We start from the raw sequence: 18722 nt of genomic DNA, 5'->3' as shown, positions 1-18722 counted from the left end.
AACATTGTCACTAATTAAAATCATCAAAACATCCTTCTGACTACACTGTCATCATTACCCCAGAATAGAACCCCGTCACAACCACTACGTTTGTGCAAAGTTAAAATGAAAAACACCGTTTTTACTCATTAAAACTGAAAATGTAGAGATGCAACAATAGCCAAAATATCGTCATACTGTATCGTCAAAGTTCTCACAATAATATCGTGGAGCATCACAATTAGGGCTGTGCAAAAATACTGAAATATCGATATATCGTATAGTTTAATGTGATGAAACAGTATCGCTATCTTGGGCTGCTGTATCGATATATCACCAAGAGTATTTTTTGGTGTATTTTACAAAATTATTTTGTTACAGCTTCAGTTTTGTTGCTTGTTTGGAGGAAGGAAACTCAACACATTTAACATTTTCACTGTTTTTATGATTAAAATGTTTGCGTTTCATATGAATTTCGCACCAGAATTTTTTTACACCGTTATTTTTGACTGAACTGTATCAAATTGATTTGAAATATATCGTATCGAATCAAAAGTGCACTGTATCGAGATATGTATCGTATCGGGAGCTTCTTAATAATACCCAGCACTAATCACAACATAGCAAATTACAAGTCTCTTTGCTTAAATTAAGAGTTATGATGCAGTAATAGCTAAAAAAAAAAGACAAAGGGAACTACATAGACCATGATCCTTTGCTCCATTTCAGTGCAAACTACGAGAAGAAATAACAGTTCTAAGCACTTTTAAGTCTTGGCTCTTTGAATTAAGTCTTTGTCAAGGCAATTTAAGAAAAAAAAGTAGCATATTAACATAAAATATCGCAATAAATACTTCGTACTTTGAGATGTATATCATGAAAATACTGTACAGAGAGTTTTGGATATTGTTACATCTCTAATCGTGAGCTTTCCCACAGTATCGCAATAAATATCGTACCGTGACCATATCGTATCGTGAGACTTGGATATCATTACACCCCTATGAAAATGTCAACCCAACTGTAGCTCTTACACAAAATAATTAAGTAAAATATACCTAAAAATACTCTCTGCGATATATTAAAGATTAAACGATGCAACAGAGCGATATTTTAATATTTTTGCACACCCCTAAATGAAAAATTAAAAATGCTCTACTCCTAATGCCTGGGACAATATTACAGAAACAGTATAATTTTATTTATTTTTTGTGCTATAAACAAGCCAAGTAGATCAAACCTCAAATGAACTTGATGTCTCTGTTGGTTATAAAGGGAAACTTTTTTTTTTCAAACATGAGACTAAACTGTGACCACAATTTGCATACTATGAACAGAGCTACAGAAAAACGAGGAACAACGTCATGCTAGACTCTTCGGGCCAGGTGTTAGACCGAAATGACTAGTCCTTTATAAATACAGCCGGACAGTAGCTTGGGTGATCAAAATTACCCTTCGCGGTCAAGATTCCTTCCCAAAACCCCCATAAAAATCGACGGAAATGCAAATTACTAGTACTTTTCCAGTGTGGTTTGGTCACTTCGGTGGTATTGTCAGAAAAGAGAGATTTCCTTTGAGAGCTTTTGCCGATTCCATGTCCCATTTACGCCGACTAATCAATACACGGGCGAGCCTTTAGTCTGCCACGTATTTTCTTTAGTCGAAAACGGCCCCAGTAACAATCGAAGGTCATAAAACACGACATAAACACGTGGAAATGTGGTGTTCCGTGTAATAACGTAACACTGTTTGTGATATAAATTGTTGATATAAAGATTAGTTATTCTGCGTACCATTAAAAGGCGCATTGTGTAACTTTTCTGGTTTTCCGTCGCTTGGTTTTCTTCATGGAGATGTTATTGTTTTGTCTGGAATGTTTTGTCACTTCTACCTTACGTTTATTCAATTAAAAGTGGTTTAAAAGCTCAAAAATACAGAGAAAAACAGGTTTCCATGAAGTTAAAAATGAAGGTTTAATGCCATATTGTGAAACATTCTAGACAAAGCAATAACATCTCCATGGAGACAAGCGTTTGAAAGACCCAGAGGTGGGACCGAGTCGTTGTTGGGCAAGTCTCAAGTCTTTGGCCTCAAGTCCCGAGTCAAATATGGGCAAGTCCAAGTCGAGTTTTAAGTCACTGGCCCGTAAGTCCAAGTCAAGTCCAAGTCGAGTCTCGAGTCACTGGCCCAGAAGTCCAAGTCAAGTCCAAGTCAAGTCCAAGTCAAGTCCAAGTCAAGTCCAAGTCAAGTCCAAGTCGTCTGCTTTGAGCTTCAAGTTATTTCAAGTCTTAAAACCAAATACAGCTTAGATTTTTGCAGTTTATATGATTTTTAAACTAAATTGTACTTAAAAAAGTCTTGGTATATTTATATATGAGTATTTATCTGAAAGTTGTAGAAATGCTTTTTTTTTTCTTTTTAAATGTCTTGACAAGAGTGTAAATTATTACGGTCAGACCAGAAAGAGTTAAAATTTAAGAGCGCTTAATAACAGTTCATTTGTCAACTAGTCTAAGCATCAGGTCTTCTCAAGTCCGAGTCAAGTCCCAAGTCACTGACCTTCAAGTCTAAGTTGAGTCCCAAGTCTTTGTCTATTTTATCAAGTCAAGTCTCAGGTCTGAAAATTGGTGACTCAAGTCTGACTCAAGTCCAAGTCATCAACTCTGGACAGAGCCTCCTCTAGAAAAGTTACACAATGCAACTTTAATAAGACAGTGACGGCCACAATATCAGATTCACATTCATGTTTTAACAACACCAGCTTAAGGCGACAAACAAAAATATCGATTTGAAACTTCTTCTGTTTAATTAAATGTAAGAAAGAAAGTATTACAAGTTTCTTATTTTTAAAAAAAGGCATTTTATGTGTAAAAATGGACAAAAATTGCGCTTATTTCAGACATATAAAACTGAAACGTGGATACAGAGCCAAGAGTTCATTTGTAGTTAAATTTTTTTGACATATCAGATTTCTTGGTTTCCTAAAAAATCATTCTGTCTGTATAATGAAACATAATAGTTACCTTTTTAAATGTTGATAATTATCTTTATACTTTTAGGGATGTAACGATATCCAAATCTCACGGTATTTATTGTGATATTTTGAAGAGGCTGATATAACTGTAGATCGAACACTTTTTTGCGTTTAAAATACCTTGTCAAGATTTTGGTGTGAATTATTTCCGTCATAATCCCAAGAATTCAAGTAAAAAACATATTTCTTCACGTTGTCTGCACTGAAATGAATCATGGGATATGTAGTTTCCAATGTTTATAAACTGTTGCTACTACAAGACAATGATTTTAAGCAAAGAAACTTGTAATTCGATATTATTGAGACTTTTGACAATACGATATCGCGATATTTCGGTTATTGTTACAAATATTGGGGTCTAATCGTAAAAGTTTTATTTTTCACTGCTGTGATTGGATCGTTACTCTTCAGGGGGCAGTCCCTCAACTTGTATAAGGAGAGAGGAAGGGGCTGTCCTCATACCTGAGAAAAGGCTGAGGGACTCAAAACATCGTATCAATAAAAGATAAAAACAGGAGTGAGACCGTGTGTGGGAGTTTTCTTGAAGACATATCAGATACAAAAAAAAATAATTACAGATGAGTTTTGGATATAGTTTTTTTTTTGAGTAAACATTTATGAAAATTTGGACACCAAAAAAATACCATCTTCCAGTCTTTTTTCTAGTTATAATGATATAAAAAAAAGAGGAAAAAAAAGAGAAAAGGCTCAGGGACTGAAACGTCTTATCAATAAAAGATAAAAACAGGAGTGAGACCATGTGTGGGAGTTTTCTGAATACGTATCAGATACAAAAAAAAAAAAATTACAGATGAGTTTTGGATATCGTTTTTTGAGTAAACTAAATTTTTATGAAAACTCGCACACAAAAAAAAATATCTTGAAGACATATTAGATACAAAAAATAAAAATACAGATGAGTTTTGGATATTATTTTTTGAGTAAACTAAATTTTTATGAAAATTTGCATTAAAAAAAATACTATCTTGAAGACATATCAGATACAAAAAAAAAAATAAAAAATTACAGATGAGTTTTGGATAGTTTTTTGAGTAAACTAAATTTTTATGAAAACTTGCACACAAAAAAAAAAAAACTATTTTGAAGCCATATCAGATATAAAAAAATACAGATGAGTTTTAGATATCGTTTTTTGAGTAAACAAAATGTTTATGAAAATTTGCATAAAAAAATACTATCTTGAAGACATATCAGATACAAAAAAAAAATTAAATAAAATAAAATACAGATGAGTTTTGGATATAGTTTTTTGAGTAAACTAAATTTTTATGAAAATTTGCACACAAAAAAAATACTATCTTTCTGTCTTTTTTCTAGTTATAATGATTAAAAAAAAAAAAAAAAAAAAAAAAAAACAGGCTGAGAATGATAAGAATGAGTTATCAAACCTTTCAGGATGAGTCAAGGGTGTAAAGTTTGGTGTATGTGCTACTTTAAAAAGGGGGTGATCTTTACTGCCCTCTGTGTGAAAAGTGGATTCTGACAGAAAACCGCTTTCGAAGTGACAAATGTCTCTTAAGGGGCCCCCACGATACTACAAGGATTCTTAAAACTCGATACTACGACATAACTTAAATCACTCTCAAAAAACACGCTCAAGATCATTCTAAATCTATTCAGGAATGATTCATTTCCTCCTTGTGAATGTCACTTTTTTAATTCCTGCTCAAACTAGTTTTTTTTTATTAATTAGTAACTGATTTTCGATATTAAATAAATCGATGCAAGTTAATAATCTCCAAGCTGCGACTAAAGATGTGTTATTTCCGGGTGTACGATGAGAGAGCTTGACTGTTCCTGCACTGCCTCGTCATGTTACTCTATATTCTGGATCTATGTCATAATATTTCCTGATCAAAAACAGACCTGGAGTTGTGTTTTGGTTCATTCGCGCATGTTTAACACACAAAAGCTGCATATTTATTAGACTAAGCTCTTCTTCTCGAACAGAAAACAATCGGGATGTAACAATAACCAAGTCTCATCACTTAAATTAAGAGTTACGGTGCAGCAATAACTAAAAATACAACTTGAACTACATAGACCATGATCCTTTGCTCCGTTTCAGTGCAGTACGTGAAGAAATAACAGTTTTAAATCTTTGTTAAGTCTTGTCGAGGCATTATAAGAAGAAAAAGTAGCGCAATTAGTTTTGTTACTCGCAATAAATATCGTACCGTGAGATTTGGATATCGTTACATCCATGGCAATACAGGAGTGCTCCACTGTGTTTTTAAAGTCCATACACCTTCACTAGAATCAGCATCTTCATATAACCTCTCGTATAAAGCTGACATTTTATATTTTATTACTTATTTTTCTATTTTATCTTGACGTATACATACAGTTCTGGGAAAAAAAAAAAAAGAAACCACTGCAAAATTATCTGTTTCTTTCTGATTTTACTACTTATAAGTATGTGTTTGAGTAAAATGAAAATCTTTGTTTCATTCTATAAACTACTGACAACATTTCTCCCAAATTCCAAATAAAAATATTGTCATTTAGAGCATTTATTTGCAGAAAATGACAAATGGTCACACAGCTTTTCATGCGTCTTGGGATACTCTCCGCCACCTTACTCCAGTCCTCGATGGTCCAATCCTTATGGTCTTTTGCAAACCTCAGCCTGACTCTTCTTTGCTTCTCGTTGATGAATGTTTTTTTTTTTCTAGCTTTACACGACTTGAGCCCTGCCCCTAGGAGCTTGTTTCGAACTGTTCTTACTGTGCACTTCACCATTTTAGACAAAAAAATGCAGTGGTCTCTTATTTTTTTCCAGAGCTGTACACATTTATATAATTATGTCTTATTTGACACCAGTCTCTTGCTCTTTTTACCATTTATTAAGAATTTATTATTAACATTAACATTTTTTACTCTTTATTATATTATGTTGTGATGTGTTGGTACAGAGCATTCTGAACTTTGGAGATGTACAAACTAATAATAAACAATGCGTGAATGAAACAAAACACAAGTCCGGGTATGTTTTTGACGAGATAACGACATTCTAACACGGCTAAAAGCTCACGAGAGTCAATTTTGAGTAATATAGGGACTTTTAAACGAACCTCAACTCGTATTTGTTTACTTTTACGTTCTTTTGACTTTAAAACTACAGCTTCATGAGATCACAAGGTGGTACAGAGCTTTTTAAGCTTTGGAGATGTACAAACTAATAATAAACGCTGTGTGAATGAAACAAAACGCAACTCCGGGTATGTTTTTGACGAGATAACGACATTCTAATGCGGCTTAAAGCTCACAGGAGTCAATTTTGAGTAACTTTAAAACGAACCCCAACTCGTATTTGTTTACTTTTACATTCTTTGGACTTTAAAACTATGGCTTCATGACATCACAAGGTGGTACAGAGCTTTTTTTAGCTTTGGGGATGTACAAACTAATAATAAAAGATTACAAAACACAAGTCCGGATATGATTTTGATGAGATAACAACATTTTAACACGGCTAAAAGCTCACGAGAGTCAATTTTGAGTCATTTTAAGATGAACCCCGACTCATATTTGTTTACCTTTACGTTCTTTTGACTTTAAAACTACGGCTTCATGACATCACAAGGTGGTACAGAGAATTTTACGCTTTAGAGATGTACAAAATAATAATAAACGCCATGAGAATGAAACAAAATACAAGTCCGGGTAAGTTTCTGACGAGGTAACAACATTCTAACACGGCTTAAAGCTCACAGGAGTCAATTTTGAGTAACTTTAAAACGAACCCCAACTCGTACTTGTTTACTTTTACATTCTTTGGACTTTAAAACTATGGCTTCATGACATCACAAGGTGGTACAGAGCTTTTTTTAGCTTTGGGGATGTACAAACTAATAATAAAAGATTACAAAACACAAGTCCGGATATGTTTTTGATGAGATAACAACATTTTAACATGGCTAAAAGCTCACGAGAGTCATTTTTGAGTAACTTTAAAAATGAACCCCAACTCATATTTGTTTATTTTTACGTTCTTTGGACTTTAAAACTACGGCTTCATGACATCACAAGGTGGTACAGAGAATTTTACGCTTTAGAGATGTACAAAATAATAATAAACGCCATGAGAATGAAACAAAATACAAGTCCGGGTAAGTTTCTGACGAGATAACAACATTCTAAAAGCTCATGAAAGTCAATTTTGAGTAATACAGGGACTTTAAAACGAACCCATACTCATATTTGTTTACCTTTACATTCTTCGGACTCTATAGTGATCCCTACGCGCGCAGCTTTCGCACCGAAATCCGCCGTGCTCTGCAAAGGCTTCCCTGACAGCCGCGGCCACCTGTCCTATTGTGGGATCAGTCAGCGGCTTAACCTGGCAGAGCTGACACGGGCTGACAGATTGGGCCTGAGCCTCGGTACCGAATTAAACGGATAACTCTCCATCATCTCATTAAGATCTTCGCTAATAGGACTGGTGGCTCGGACCGGCTCACGGGAACACCGCAGCGCCTACAGTAATGACATTAACTGCAGTAGGATCAGGGGCAGATCTGCGGAAACAATACACATTTCGAGTCGTCGGGTTGTTAAATAGTGTTAAAAAAAAAAAAAAAGAGTTCTCGTTAAATTACGGTGATGAGAATTTCAAAATAAAACACTGGGACGCTCTCGGTTTGGGGTGGTTGGTAATAATAATAATGAAACTATAAAACGACAGCGTAATTATTAAGAATTGTTCTGCGCTTGGCTCATTCACGACTAAAGCTGGGTATGATTAAAAAGCTGCCGATACGATACATACCTCGATAAATAGGCCACGATACGATATGTTTCAAATCAAATCGATAAAAAATAAAGGCTAAATCGTAACTCTGATACTAAAAGTCACTGTTAAGCCACAAAATTCATAAGAAAATCAAACATTTTAATCAACAAAACAGTAAAAATGACGAGTTTCCTTCCACGAAACAAACAACAAAACTAAAAATGATTGAGCAAAATATACCAAAAAATACTCTTGGCGATATATCGATACAGTAGCCCACTATATCGATACGGTATCATCACATTAAACGATAAATCGATATAGAAAAGCTGCTTTAAAATGACCAAAACACAAAGAAAATGTGACTATACTGACTTCCATGTTATTTGTGAGTAGGGGTGTGCAAAAATATCAGAATAGTGATATATCGTATCGTTTAATGTGATGATACAGTACCGATATCGTGAGCTGCTGTATCGATACATCGCCAATTTGGTGTATTTTACTAAATTATTTTGTTACAGTGCTACAGTTTTGTTGCTTGTTCAGAGGAAGGAAACTCTTATGTGACAGATTTAATATTTTCACAGTTTTGATGATTAACATGTTTGTGTTTCATATGAAAATGTAAAAAAGTGGTTTAAGAAAGACTTTTAGCATCACAGCCACAACTTATCCTTTACTTTTTATTGAACCGTATCGAATCGATTTGAAATATATCGTATTGAATCATAACTGTATGGCGGTATGAATCGTATCAGCAACTTCTTAATGTCTTAATTGATATATCGTATTGTTTAATGTGATGATACAGTATCGAAATCGTGAGCAGCTGTATCGATAAATCGCCAAGAGTGTTTTCGCTCGCCTCTATTCTCTATATGACTAACATGTAAGCCAGTATAGTCACATTTTCTTAGTCATATTAGTTTGTAGTCACATTTTCTTTAGTGTTTTGGTCATTTTTAAGCAGCTTTTCTGTATTTTATCTCAAGAAATGTCAATTTAAGCCTGTCTTTACTGTCAAATCCCTGCAAAATAGGGACATTTCTTGCACAAAACTGGGACAAATCGATGGTTTTGGATAAATTCAGTGGGACAGGGGACACAGGACTGAAAATAGAGACATTTAACCACCTTAAACTAAAACCCTACACTTGCAAGTCCACGTACAGGCATAGACAGGCGTATACTTTTAGTATCACAGCCACAATTTATCCTTTACTTTTTATTGAAACGTATCAAATCGATTTGAAATATATCGTATTGAATCAAAACCGAGGTACGCATCGTATCAGCAACTTCTTAATGTCTTAATTGATATATCGTATTGTATAATGTGATGATACAGTATCGATATCGTGAGGAGCTGTATCGATAAATCGCCAAGAGTGTTTTCGCTCACCTCTATTCTCTATACGACAAAAATTTAAGCCAGTATAGTCACATTTTCTTTGTCATATTAGTTTGTAGTCACATTTTCTTTGTGTTTTGGTCATTTTTAAGCAGCTTTTCTATATTTTATCTCAAGAAATGTCAATTTAAGCCTGTCTTTACTGTCAAACCGGTCCAAAATAGGCGCATTTCTTGCACAAAACTGGGACAAATTGATGGTTTTGGATAAATCCAGTGGGCCAGGGGACACAGGACTGAAAATAGAGACATTTAACCACCTTAAACTAAAACCCTACACTTGCAAATCCACGTACAGGCGCAGAAAACGAAAAGGGGAACTGTCGTGATGGGTGGCTAAGCAAAACTGGTCATGTCTATTTTATCCCTTGGCATGTGACGAGGAAGTACCGTCCAAAAGCTACACAATTCGAGATGCCATTTCTTAGGATTTGCTCGGTTCTGATCGCGGTGAAGTTGGGGACTGAAAAATGCCCAGAAAGAAAACTGGCTGCACCCACTATGCTAACAGGGATTTAGCCTCGGTGCTAACAGTCCGACAACAATAACTGCGCTGCGGTGTAATTATAAAACTGTACGATTTGAGTTGATCGCGGCGAGAAAAACACTTGAATTGGAAAAAATAGACGTGTACAGATGCTGTTCTGTTGTAAAATTGCGAGATAGTTTGTACAGGAAGAGCTCAGACCTAAAAAACAGAAGGTAAACATTTTTTTTTCGGTGCTGCTGCTGCTGCTGCTAGCGTCGCGCAGCTAGCTCCGCGTCGCTGGAGCTGGACTAGCCTGCGTCGCGAACTTTTCCACGGCGTAAAAACACCAGAAAAAACTCACCGATGGGTTTAATCCGTACAGATCCCGCAAAGAGAACGAATTTACCCCCGGTGTGTCACGATCCACGCCCCGTTTTCTCTTCGGAAAGCGGCGCTGAGGCGATGTCAGGGGTGGCAGGGAACGCTCGCTCGCTCGCTCGCTTGTCTGTTTCGAGAAGCCTAAAAAAAAAAATCGAGCTGCTAGCGTAAGGTCTGCCGCTTATTTCCGCTTCCTTTCCCCCGTCCCTGCTGCTCTCTGCCGCGGGGAGGGTCCGGATCCAAGCCCCGGCCTCTTCTCGTCTGTGGTTGTGGCAGCTCCTCCCTCGAAGCGCTCGGAGGCTGGTTTGCGTGTCTGACGAGCCCGCAACATCCCAGATGAGAAGCCAACAACTGGGGTTAATTATGGCTCATGTGAAAATGTAGCGGGGGATACCTGTTATTTGGCACTTGGAGATGTTTTGAGTTTCTTTTCCCCGTGTTGAATACAGCGGGGATAATGGGAACAGCTGGTATTTGGCGCTTGGAGATGTTTTGGTTTGGTGCGTAATGGTTTGGTTACGCACAGAAAAGGGTGACTTGAGGCTTAATATATATTTTTCACGAGCAATCGACCACTTTTTTGTAGTATTTAAGAATCTGTGACAGTTGCATTTACTCAGTTAATGACTTAAATAACTTTTTTTTTGTTGAATATAGCGGGGATAATAGCAATAGCTCGTAATTGGCACTTGGAGATGTTTTGGTTTGGTGTTAAACTGTTTGGTTACGCACAGAAAAGGGTGACTTGAGGCTTAATATATATTTTTTAGAAAGTTTCACAAGCAATAGGACATGTTTTTGTAGTATTTAAGAATATTTGACTGCTACATTTAACCCTAACACTTTTTTTTTTTTTTTTTTTTTGTGACGAATATAACTGGGACAATGGCAATAGCTCATTTTTGGTACTTAGAATTGTTTTTGGTTACTTTTGCGTAATGGTTTGGTTACACACAAAAAATGGTAACTTGAGGCTATATATATATATATATATATATATATTTTAGAAGCTTTCATGAGCAATAGGACATATTTTTGTAGTATTTGAGAATATTTGACAGCTGGATTTACTCAGTTAATGACTTAAATAACTTTTTAAAAATCTTTTTTGAGTTGAATATAGCGGGGATAATGGCAATTGTTGGTATTTGGTATTTGGAAATGTTTTGGTTTGGTGAGTAATTGTTTGGTTATGCACAGAACAGGGTAACTTGAGGCTTACTATATATATTTTAGAAACTTTCACGAGCAACATGTCATCTTTTTGTAGTATTTAAGAATCTTTAACCACTACATTTAACCCTAACCCCCTCTTTTTTTCTTTTTTCGTGTTGAATATAGCCGGGATACCTGGTATTTGGCACTTGGAGGTATTTTGGTTACTTGTGAGTAATGGCTTGGCTACACAAGTAACTTGAGGCTATATATATTTTTTTTTTACGAGCAATAGGACACCTTTTTGTAGTATTTATTCATTTTTCACAGTTACATTTACTCAGTTAATGACTTAAATAATTTTTTTTTTCTTTTTTTTGTGTTAAATATAGTGGGGATACCTGTTATTTGGCACTTGGAGATGTTTTTAGTTTCAGGGTGACAGGCAAAAGTAACTTGAGGTTTAATATATATATTTAAGAACTTTCACGATACTTTCACAATAGGGCATCTTTTTAAGAATCTTTGGCAGCTACATTTAACCCTAACCCTTTTATTTTATTTGATTTTATTTTTATTTTTTCGTGTTGAATATATAACGGGGATACTGGTTATTTGGTACTTGGAGATGTTTTGGTTACTTGTGCGTCATGGTGTGGTTACACACAGAACAGGGTGACATACAAAAGTAACTCGAGGCTTTATTTCTTTCTTAGTAATGTTCATGAGTCACAGGCCACCTTTTGTAGCAATTAAGAATCTTGAACAGCTACATTTAACCTTAACCCTTTTCTTTTTTTTCTTTTTTTTGTGTTGAACATAACGGGGATAAAGGCAATAGCTCGTATTTGGCACTTGGAGATGTTTTTGGTTACTTGTATATTTGTATACTTGTTTGGTTACGGTATATTTAGAAACTTTCACGAGCAATAGGACATCTTTTTGTAGTATTTAAAAAAAAATCACAGTTACATTTACTCAGTTAATGATTTAAAATGTTTCTTTTTTTGTGTTGAACATAACGGGGATAATGGTAATTGCTGGTATTTGGTACTTGGAGATGTTTTGGTTACTTGTGCGTCATAGTTTGGTTACGCACAAAAGTAAGAGGCTTTATTTCATTCTTAGTCACTTTCACGAGCAATAGGACATCTTTTTGTAATATTTAAGAATATTTAACAGCTAAATTTGCTCAGTTAATGACTTGAATAAGTTTGTTTTTTCTTTTTCTGTGTAAAATATAACGGGGATACATGTTATTCAGCACTTGAAGATGTTTTTAGTTTCTTTTTCCGTGTTAAATATAACAGAGACATTGGCATTTGCTGGTATTTGGCACTTGGAGATGTTTTGGTTACTTGTGAGTAATCAATCAATCAATCAATCAAACTTTATTTGTATAGCACTTTTCATACATTTGAAATGTAGCACAAAGTGCTTCACATGCAACAGAAAAATTACAATACAATAATTAAAATCAAGAGCAACCCCCCACCCCATCCCATTGTTTCATCCATATATACAACCATTTAAACAAAAACATAAAAACAAAAACATAAAACTCCTAAAGGTTATTATAAAAATCAAAATGGAGACAAAGTAAAACAGTAATGATAATTTAATTTAGAATAAATAAATAATAATAATAATAATAATAATAATAATAATAATAATAATAATAATTTAAGTTAAAACAGATAAAAGTTTCAATTAAAAGCTAAATTAAAAAGATACGTTTTCAGTTTACTTTTAAAAATATGAACACTCGCAGCGGACCTCAGATCCTCAGGTCGACTGTTCCACAAACGGGGGCCGTAAAAACTGAATGACGCCTCATCGTTAGTTTTAGTTTGGACTCTTGGGACAGTTAAAAGAAGACTACCTGAGGACCTGAGAGTCCGAGAGGCTCATATGATAAAAGCAGATCAGATAAATAAATAGGACTAAGACCATTAAGAGCTTTATAAACTAATAAAAGAACTTTAAAATCTCTCCTGAAGCTCACAGGAGCCAGTGCAGAGACTTCAGTACTGGGGTGATGTGCTCTCGCTTCCTGGTCCTTGTCAGCAGTCGTGCTGCAGAGTTTTGGAGGAGCTGCAATGGAGCTGTATGTAGATTTCTTTGGAAGACCAGAAAGGAGAGCATTGCAGTAATCAACACGATTTGTAATAAAAGCATGTATTAAAATCTCTGCACTGGCTTGATAGAGAAATGGTCAGACTCTGGCAATATTTTTTAGATGATAAAAACCAGATTTAGTGATGGACCTGATGTGTGGCTCAAAGCTAAGCTCACTATCAAGAGTAACTCCTAAACTCTTGACCCTCTCACAGGGGTTCAGTGAGTAGGTTTGGAGCTTTGAGCCTCTCTCTCTGAGCTTCAGGACCAATAATTAAAACCTCGGTTTTGCCCTGGTTGAGCTGGAGGAAGTTTGCTGCCATCCAGGACTTAATATCTAAAATGCAGGTAAAAAGGGTGTCGATCGGGCTCAGGTCACCAGGAGACACGGCGATATAGAGCTGGGTATCATCAGCATAGCTATGAAAGTTAACACCGTGTCTCCTGATGACCTGTCCTAGTGGCAGCATGTAAAGATTAAAAAGGGTTGGACCTAAAATTGAGCCCTGGGGAACACCGCACTCCATTTTACATTTTGCGGAGGAGTGTTCCCCAAGACTAACATAAAAATCCCTGTTTGTTAAAAAAGATTTGAACCAGTTAAAAACAGACCCAGAGAGACCGACTGCATAATGTATCTATCTAGTAAAATACAGTGGTCTACAGTGTCAAATGCTGCCGTGAGATCCAACAGCACCAGGACTGACAAATTCTTCTTGTCCATGTTGGATCTTATATCATCTAGGATTTTTACTAGTGCAGTCTCTGTGCTGTGGTGAACTCTAAAACCAGATTGATGAATTTCAAAGATATTGTTGGCAATCATAAAATCATTAATTTGGTTAAAAACTATTTTCTCTAAAATTTTACTTAAAAACGGCAGATTGGACACAGGTCTGTAGTTACTGAGCAGGGAGGGGTCCAAGTTGTCCTTTTTAAGCAGAGGTTTGACCATAGCAGTTTTGAGTGGTGTTGGAAAAACCCCTGTCTGCAGCGACAAATTTACAATGTTAAGGACTTCTTGGGCTAAAAAATTAAAAACTGATTTAAAAAGTGATGTAGGGATAGGATCTAAAAAACAAGTGGCTGGTTTCAATTGTAAAATTATTTTGTTAAGAGTCGTAGCATCAACCAGGGCAAAACTATCAAGTGTGTTTGATAAAATACAGATGTTACTTGGTTGTATCTGCTGCATTTCAGCTCTAATGGACTGTATTTTATTGCTGAAGTAAGTCACAAAATCCTCACAGTTTGGCATGTTTGATGGCTCCTTCCAATTACGAACAGGGTCGATAACCGAACTAATCGTGGAGAATAGAATCCTGGGATTTTTAATGTTATTATTTATAAGTTGGGAGAGGTATGCTTCGCATTTCATACCATTATTGTATTTTCTCACTTGTTCACGGTAAATTTCATAGTTTATTGTAATTTTATTCTTGCGCCATTTTCTTTCTGCTTTTCTACAATTTTGCTTCAGTTGTCTTGTTTTTTCATTTTTCCAAGGAGACTTTTTTGTCTTCACAGTTTTGAGTTTTAGAGGTGCCACAGCATCAAGGGTAGATTTTAATTTATTATTAAAATATTCTACAGTAAAATCACATGAGGATGGTAAAAAAGGAGTTGGAGTGTTGTCTAATATTTCTGTAAAGTTTGTTGTGACTTCAGCAGTAATACAGCGCTTTCTGACAATGCATTCTGATATGGGGGGTTGCTCAAAAGTTATATTAAAAAATATACAGTCATGGTCTGAAAAGCCCACGTCCACAACAGAGGCAATGTCTACTGATATTCCATATGAAATTACTAAATCTAATATATGGCCTCTGTTGTGGGTGGGCTGTAAAACATTTTGTTTAAAATTCATACAGTTTAAAAGGTTTAAAAAATCTGTCGCTAGTGAGTCTGATTTAACATCAATGTGTAAATTAAAATCCCCTACAATTATAATTCTATTGTAATTTGAGTGAGCAATGGACAGGAGGTCTGAGAAATCTGCCGTAAAAGAAGAGGAGTGTTTAGGTGGGCGATAAATACAAATAAGGAGGATGGAAGGATTTGTTAAGACCAGGGAGTGATGCTCAAATGAAGGGTACTGATTGAAATGAATATTTTTGAAATTATGTTTAGCAGAGAGGATTATGGCTGTGCCACCTCCTTTTTTATTGAGGCGAGATGAATACGAATAACTATAGTTAGGAGGTGTGGTTTCGTTTAGGGTTACGGCTCCATCTGTGCCTGTCCATGTCTCTGTTAAAAACATACAGTCTACAGCCTCATCTACAATCATATCATTAATTATAAAAGATTTATTGGCCAGAGATCTAACATTTAAAAGTCCCATTTTACATGTCAGTGGTATTTTGTTCATTGTATTAGCATGAGTAATTAAAATATTATTCCGACTAATAGATCTAGCTTTCGTATGTCTTTTAGTTTGAATAGGTCGAGTTATACGAACTGGGATATCATGTACAAGTGGACCTGATCCTGGTGACCCAGCTGGCACTGGTGGTGACAGGGTTGGAGGTGGTGGTGACCCAGTATGTTCAATATGGTGCTGTTCTCGTGGAGACAGGGAGGGGGTGCTAGTCTGAGACCAGCAGCGCGTTGAACGGTCTGAGGAAGAGGCAGCTGGGCGGTGTGTGGGGGAAGTAAACAGTTATTCACGTGCAGGTACCGTAGCCAAGAGGGTCTGGCTGCAGACACATGGGGAAAGTGGAGCTCCACTCCAGACCGGAAACACGTGACCTCCACCAAAGACGTCATCTCTACTTTTATGTAGACGTATGGGGCGACGATACGATTTATTTTGACCGCAATTAAATGTTTATCAAATAAGATTGTTTTTACGTTATGGAATTTGTTCGCACATATAAACACAGAGCAAAACGACCATCTGGAAGACGGAGAAAACATGTGAGTAACACGCTTTTAACTTTAGGAAATCATTACTAACACAACTGTAAATGTAAAATACAGCCATAACTCCCACAAAACTGTCAAATAAGTTTATTTTTAACTGCGTGAACCTCGGAGATTTGAGCTAAAAGTTTGATTAGTAATCTGCAGCTAACGCGATGAAAAGTCAGCTCAAACTTTCATATTTGGACAGATTTCCATCAAACACTAATCATGTTTTTACTGTTTGGGGTAAAGAAGCCCACGGAGTGATTTAATGAAGCTACGAGGAGAAAACGCCGCATTTTCACGCACAGTGACTGGGTTAAACTTGTAAACAGTTGGCCAGTATAAGTGTAAGTGCAGTAAGATAAAAACACGCATTATTTCATGCATTACACATAAAAGACACAGTTTTTTATGTTTAATGTATAAAACATTAAACATGTCAAAGCTTATATTTACTTATATTCACGTAACATAAACCTTCAACGTGTGCATTTCATTCTGGGAATACATTATCTGCTTTTAACAATCCGTGCATGTTTGTAAAGTGAAAAGTAAAGAATCCTGCCTGGACAGGTCAGATATAAGGTGGACATGAGGCTCATTTAACAGATTTTGCAGACACTGTTGTAGATACTAGACTAGACCTGTGTCTGTTTGGCCTTTCACATCTAATATCAGAACAGTGAGTAAACTGTTTGATATTCATGTTCTTTTCGCATCTGCAGCTTCCTGTATGAGAACACAACACACTGCTGGGGCCACAGAAATGTTGGCTGATGAGACGCTCATGATTCATGAAATGGGTCAAATGCAGATGACAAAGAAAAGCAACACTGAGCAGGAGGTGCTGACCCAGACTTCTGCCTCTGTTTAGGTCTGGGACATGTTACATTGAAAACTCCAATAATAATAAGGGCTGCAAATGAATCAGGCTCATGTTGAAATCATTATTTAATTTTCTGAAAATGCACATTTCTCAAATGTGTGAGATTTAGCTGTTTGGATTTATGTAATAGTTTTCTTAATGTGTGTGTCATTACAGGTTTTCACTCTGCAGACAGAAATTTCAACCAGTCAGACTTAAGGCCCATTCTGCTCTTCCTCCTCCAGAACACGAGAGACACATCAGACTGAATGATCCAAGTCCACTGGGTCATGTCTCCACTGTCCATGTCCAGACTCACAGAGGAGGAGCAGGTCCAGACTGCAGACCTGTGGAGCCTCTGGTTGCATCAGGCCTTCCTCCTGCACATTCTGTTTGCTGCTGTTCCTAATGTGTCCTAATAGTGATGTGTCCATAAAGATTAGGTTTAACGTCTAATTTCCTCCAGAAGTGAAACAGTAAAATGGTGGTTTCTGTTCGTCTTAGCTGAGGAGCACCTAAACAGCTTTATCACTGAGGAAGTGTCCCATGATAAATGTGGTCCTTATATGACCTTAACAAGTGTATGAGACAAAACTAGAGTCATAGAAGTTGCTCATAATAAGTTTTTCTGAATGTTTTTCATTCTGTACTGATGTTTGATTCATGATGAAATGTGCCATTTACTTTCTGTCTCTTTTTGAAAGTAACTAACTCTTTGGGAAGAACTCTTTGAGAGTACACTGACATACAGCTATTTGTACTCACCTATTAATGCAGTTTGTGTTTGTGTTTGTGTAATGGGTTTAATGTTTGACTATTCACATTATGATAAAGTATTTACAGTATTTACAATCCTTTGATTGTTTAATAAACCGTCTTTTCTCAAAGCAGAGACGTCTTTCTTTATAAAATGACTTAAATACATCCCCGGGTATAAATGTAATCCTAATAGTTTTTGAAACTTTAAGGCAATTTAGTCTATTTTAGATGTATCCCAGAAATATCGCCGTTTTGTTTTGCAAAAGTTAAACATAAGTTATCGTTTTTAGCCATAAGATTTGGATGAGAATTTTTAGAATAACTTGGTCTAAAATTCCAAGTTTGATTACCCGTGCGTCATCTGCGTGGTACGTGTTGTTAGCATTAGCATTAGCAAAGTGTCTCGGTTGCTAGGCGACGGGGCGGCTCCGTGGGCTACACCTGTCACATTTCAGCTACGGTGAGGGCTGCGGCCTTCACAGCCTTCGAAAGCTGCCGCCCTGGAATTGGGACACGGCTAATATGGCTAATACGAATAAAAAAATAAAAAATAAAACTCTATCGTAGATATGACGTGTATCCGGTGGAGGTCACATGTTTCCGGTCTGGAGTGGAGCTCCACTTTCCCCATGTGTCTGCAGCCAGACCCTCTCACCGTAGCCGGTACGCTTACCCGGTTGTGGACAGCGTAGACTATGTAGTTTTTAAGCAGACGGTTTCCAAGTCTATTTAGGTGTGTGAGGGGCGGTCCCAGAACAGATTAAAATTGTCAATGAAGTTGATGAGGTGGGACCTGCAGACGGAGCTGAGCAGCTGTTTAAATGAAGGGTCCTATCGAGTCGCTCAGCACCGCGATTCAAGGTGGGAATGGGACCAGAGACAAACA

The 18722-nt window shown here is 36.4% G+C and overlaps 2 protein-coding genes across 3 annotated transcripts in view; both read right to left on the bottom strand.

The window, feature by feature from the left end:
* LOC110155075 (growth factor receptor-bound protein 2) overlaps window positions 1-18722 on the bottom strand; it is a 135432-nt gene that overhangs the window by 108203 nt on the left and 8507 nt on the right. The window contains exon 1 of one of the 2 annotated variants that reach the window (XM_020919134.2): window positions 10013-10227. The exons of the other annotated variant lie outside the window; for it this stretch is intronic. The gene's annotated coding sequence lies outside the window, so the exon portion shown is untranslated. Of the gene's footprint in view, window positions 1-10012; window positions 10228-18722 lie in introns of those variants that run through there. 2 annotated transcript variants of the gene reach the window in all.
* LOC129408677 (uncharacterized) lies at window positions 12951-16994 on the bottom strand. Its single transcript, XM_055152903.1, has one exon. The coding sequence runs from the start codon at window positions 15671-15673 to the stop codon at window positions 13883-13885; it is 1791 nt and encodes a 596-aa protein (XP_055008878.1). The 5' UTR covers window positions 15674-16994; the 3' UTR covers window positions 12951-13882.

The sequence above is a fragment of the Boleophthalmus pectinirostris genome, unplaced genomic scaffold, assembly GCF_026225935.1.
Source record: "Boleophthalmus pectinirostris isolate CB_2022bp ecotype Guang Dong unplaced genomic scaffold, ASM2622593v1 HiC_scaffold_17, whole genome shotgun sequence".
Taxonomy (NCBI): Eukaryota; Metazoa; Chordata; class Actinopteri; order Gobiiformes; family Gobiidae; genus Boleophthalmus; species Boleophthalmus pectinirostris.
The sequence above is the reverse complement of the archived record's forward strand: the minus strand, read 5'-3'. Positions and strand labels throughout refer to the sequence as shown.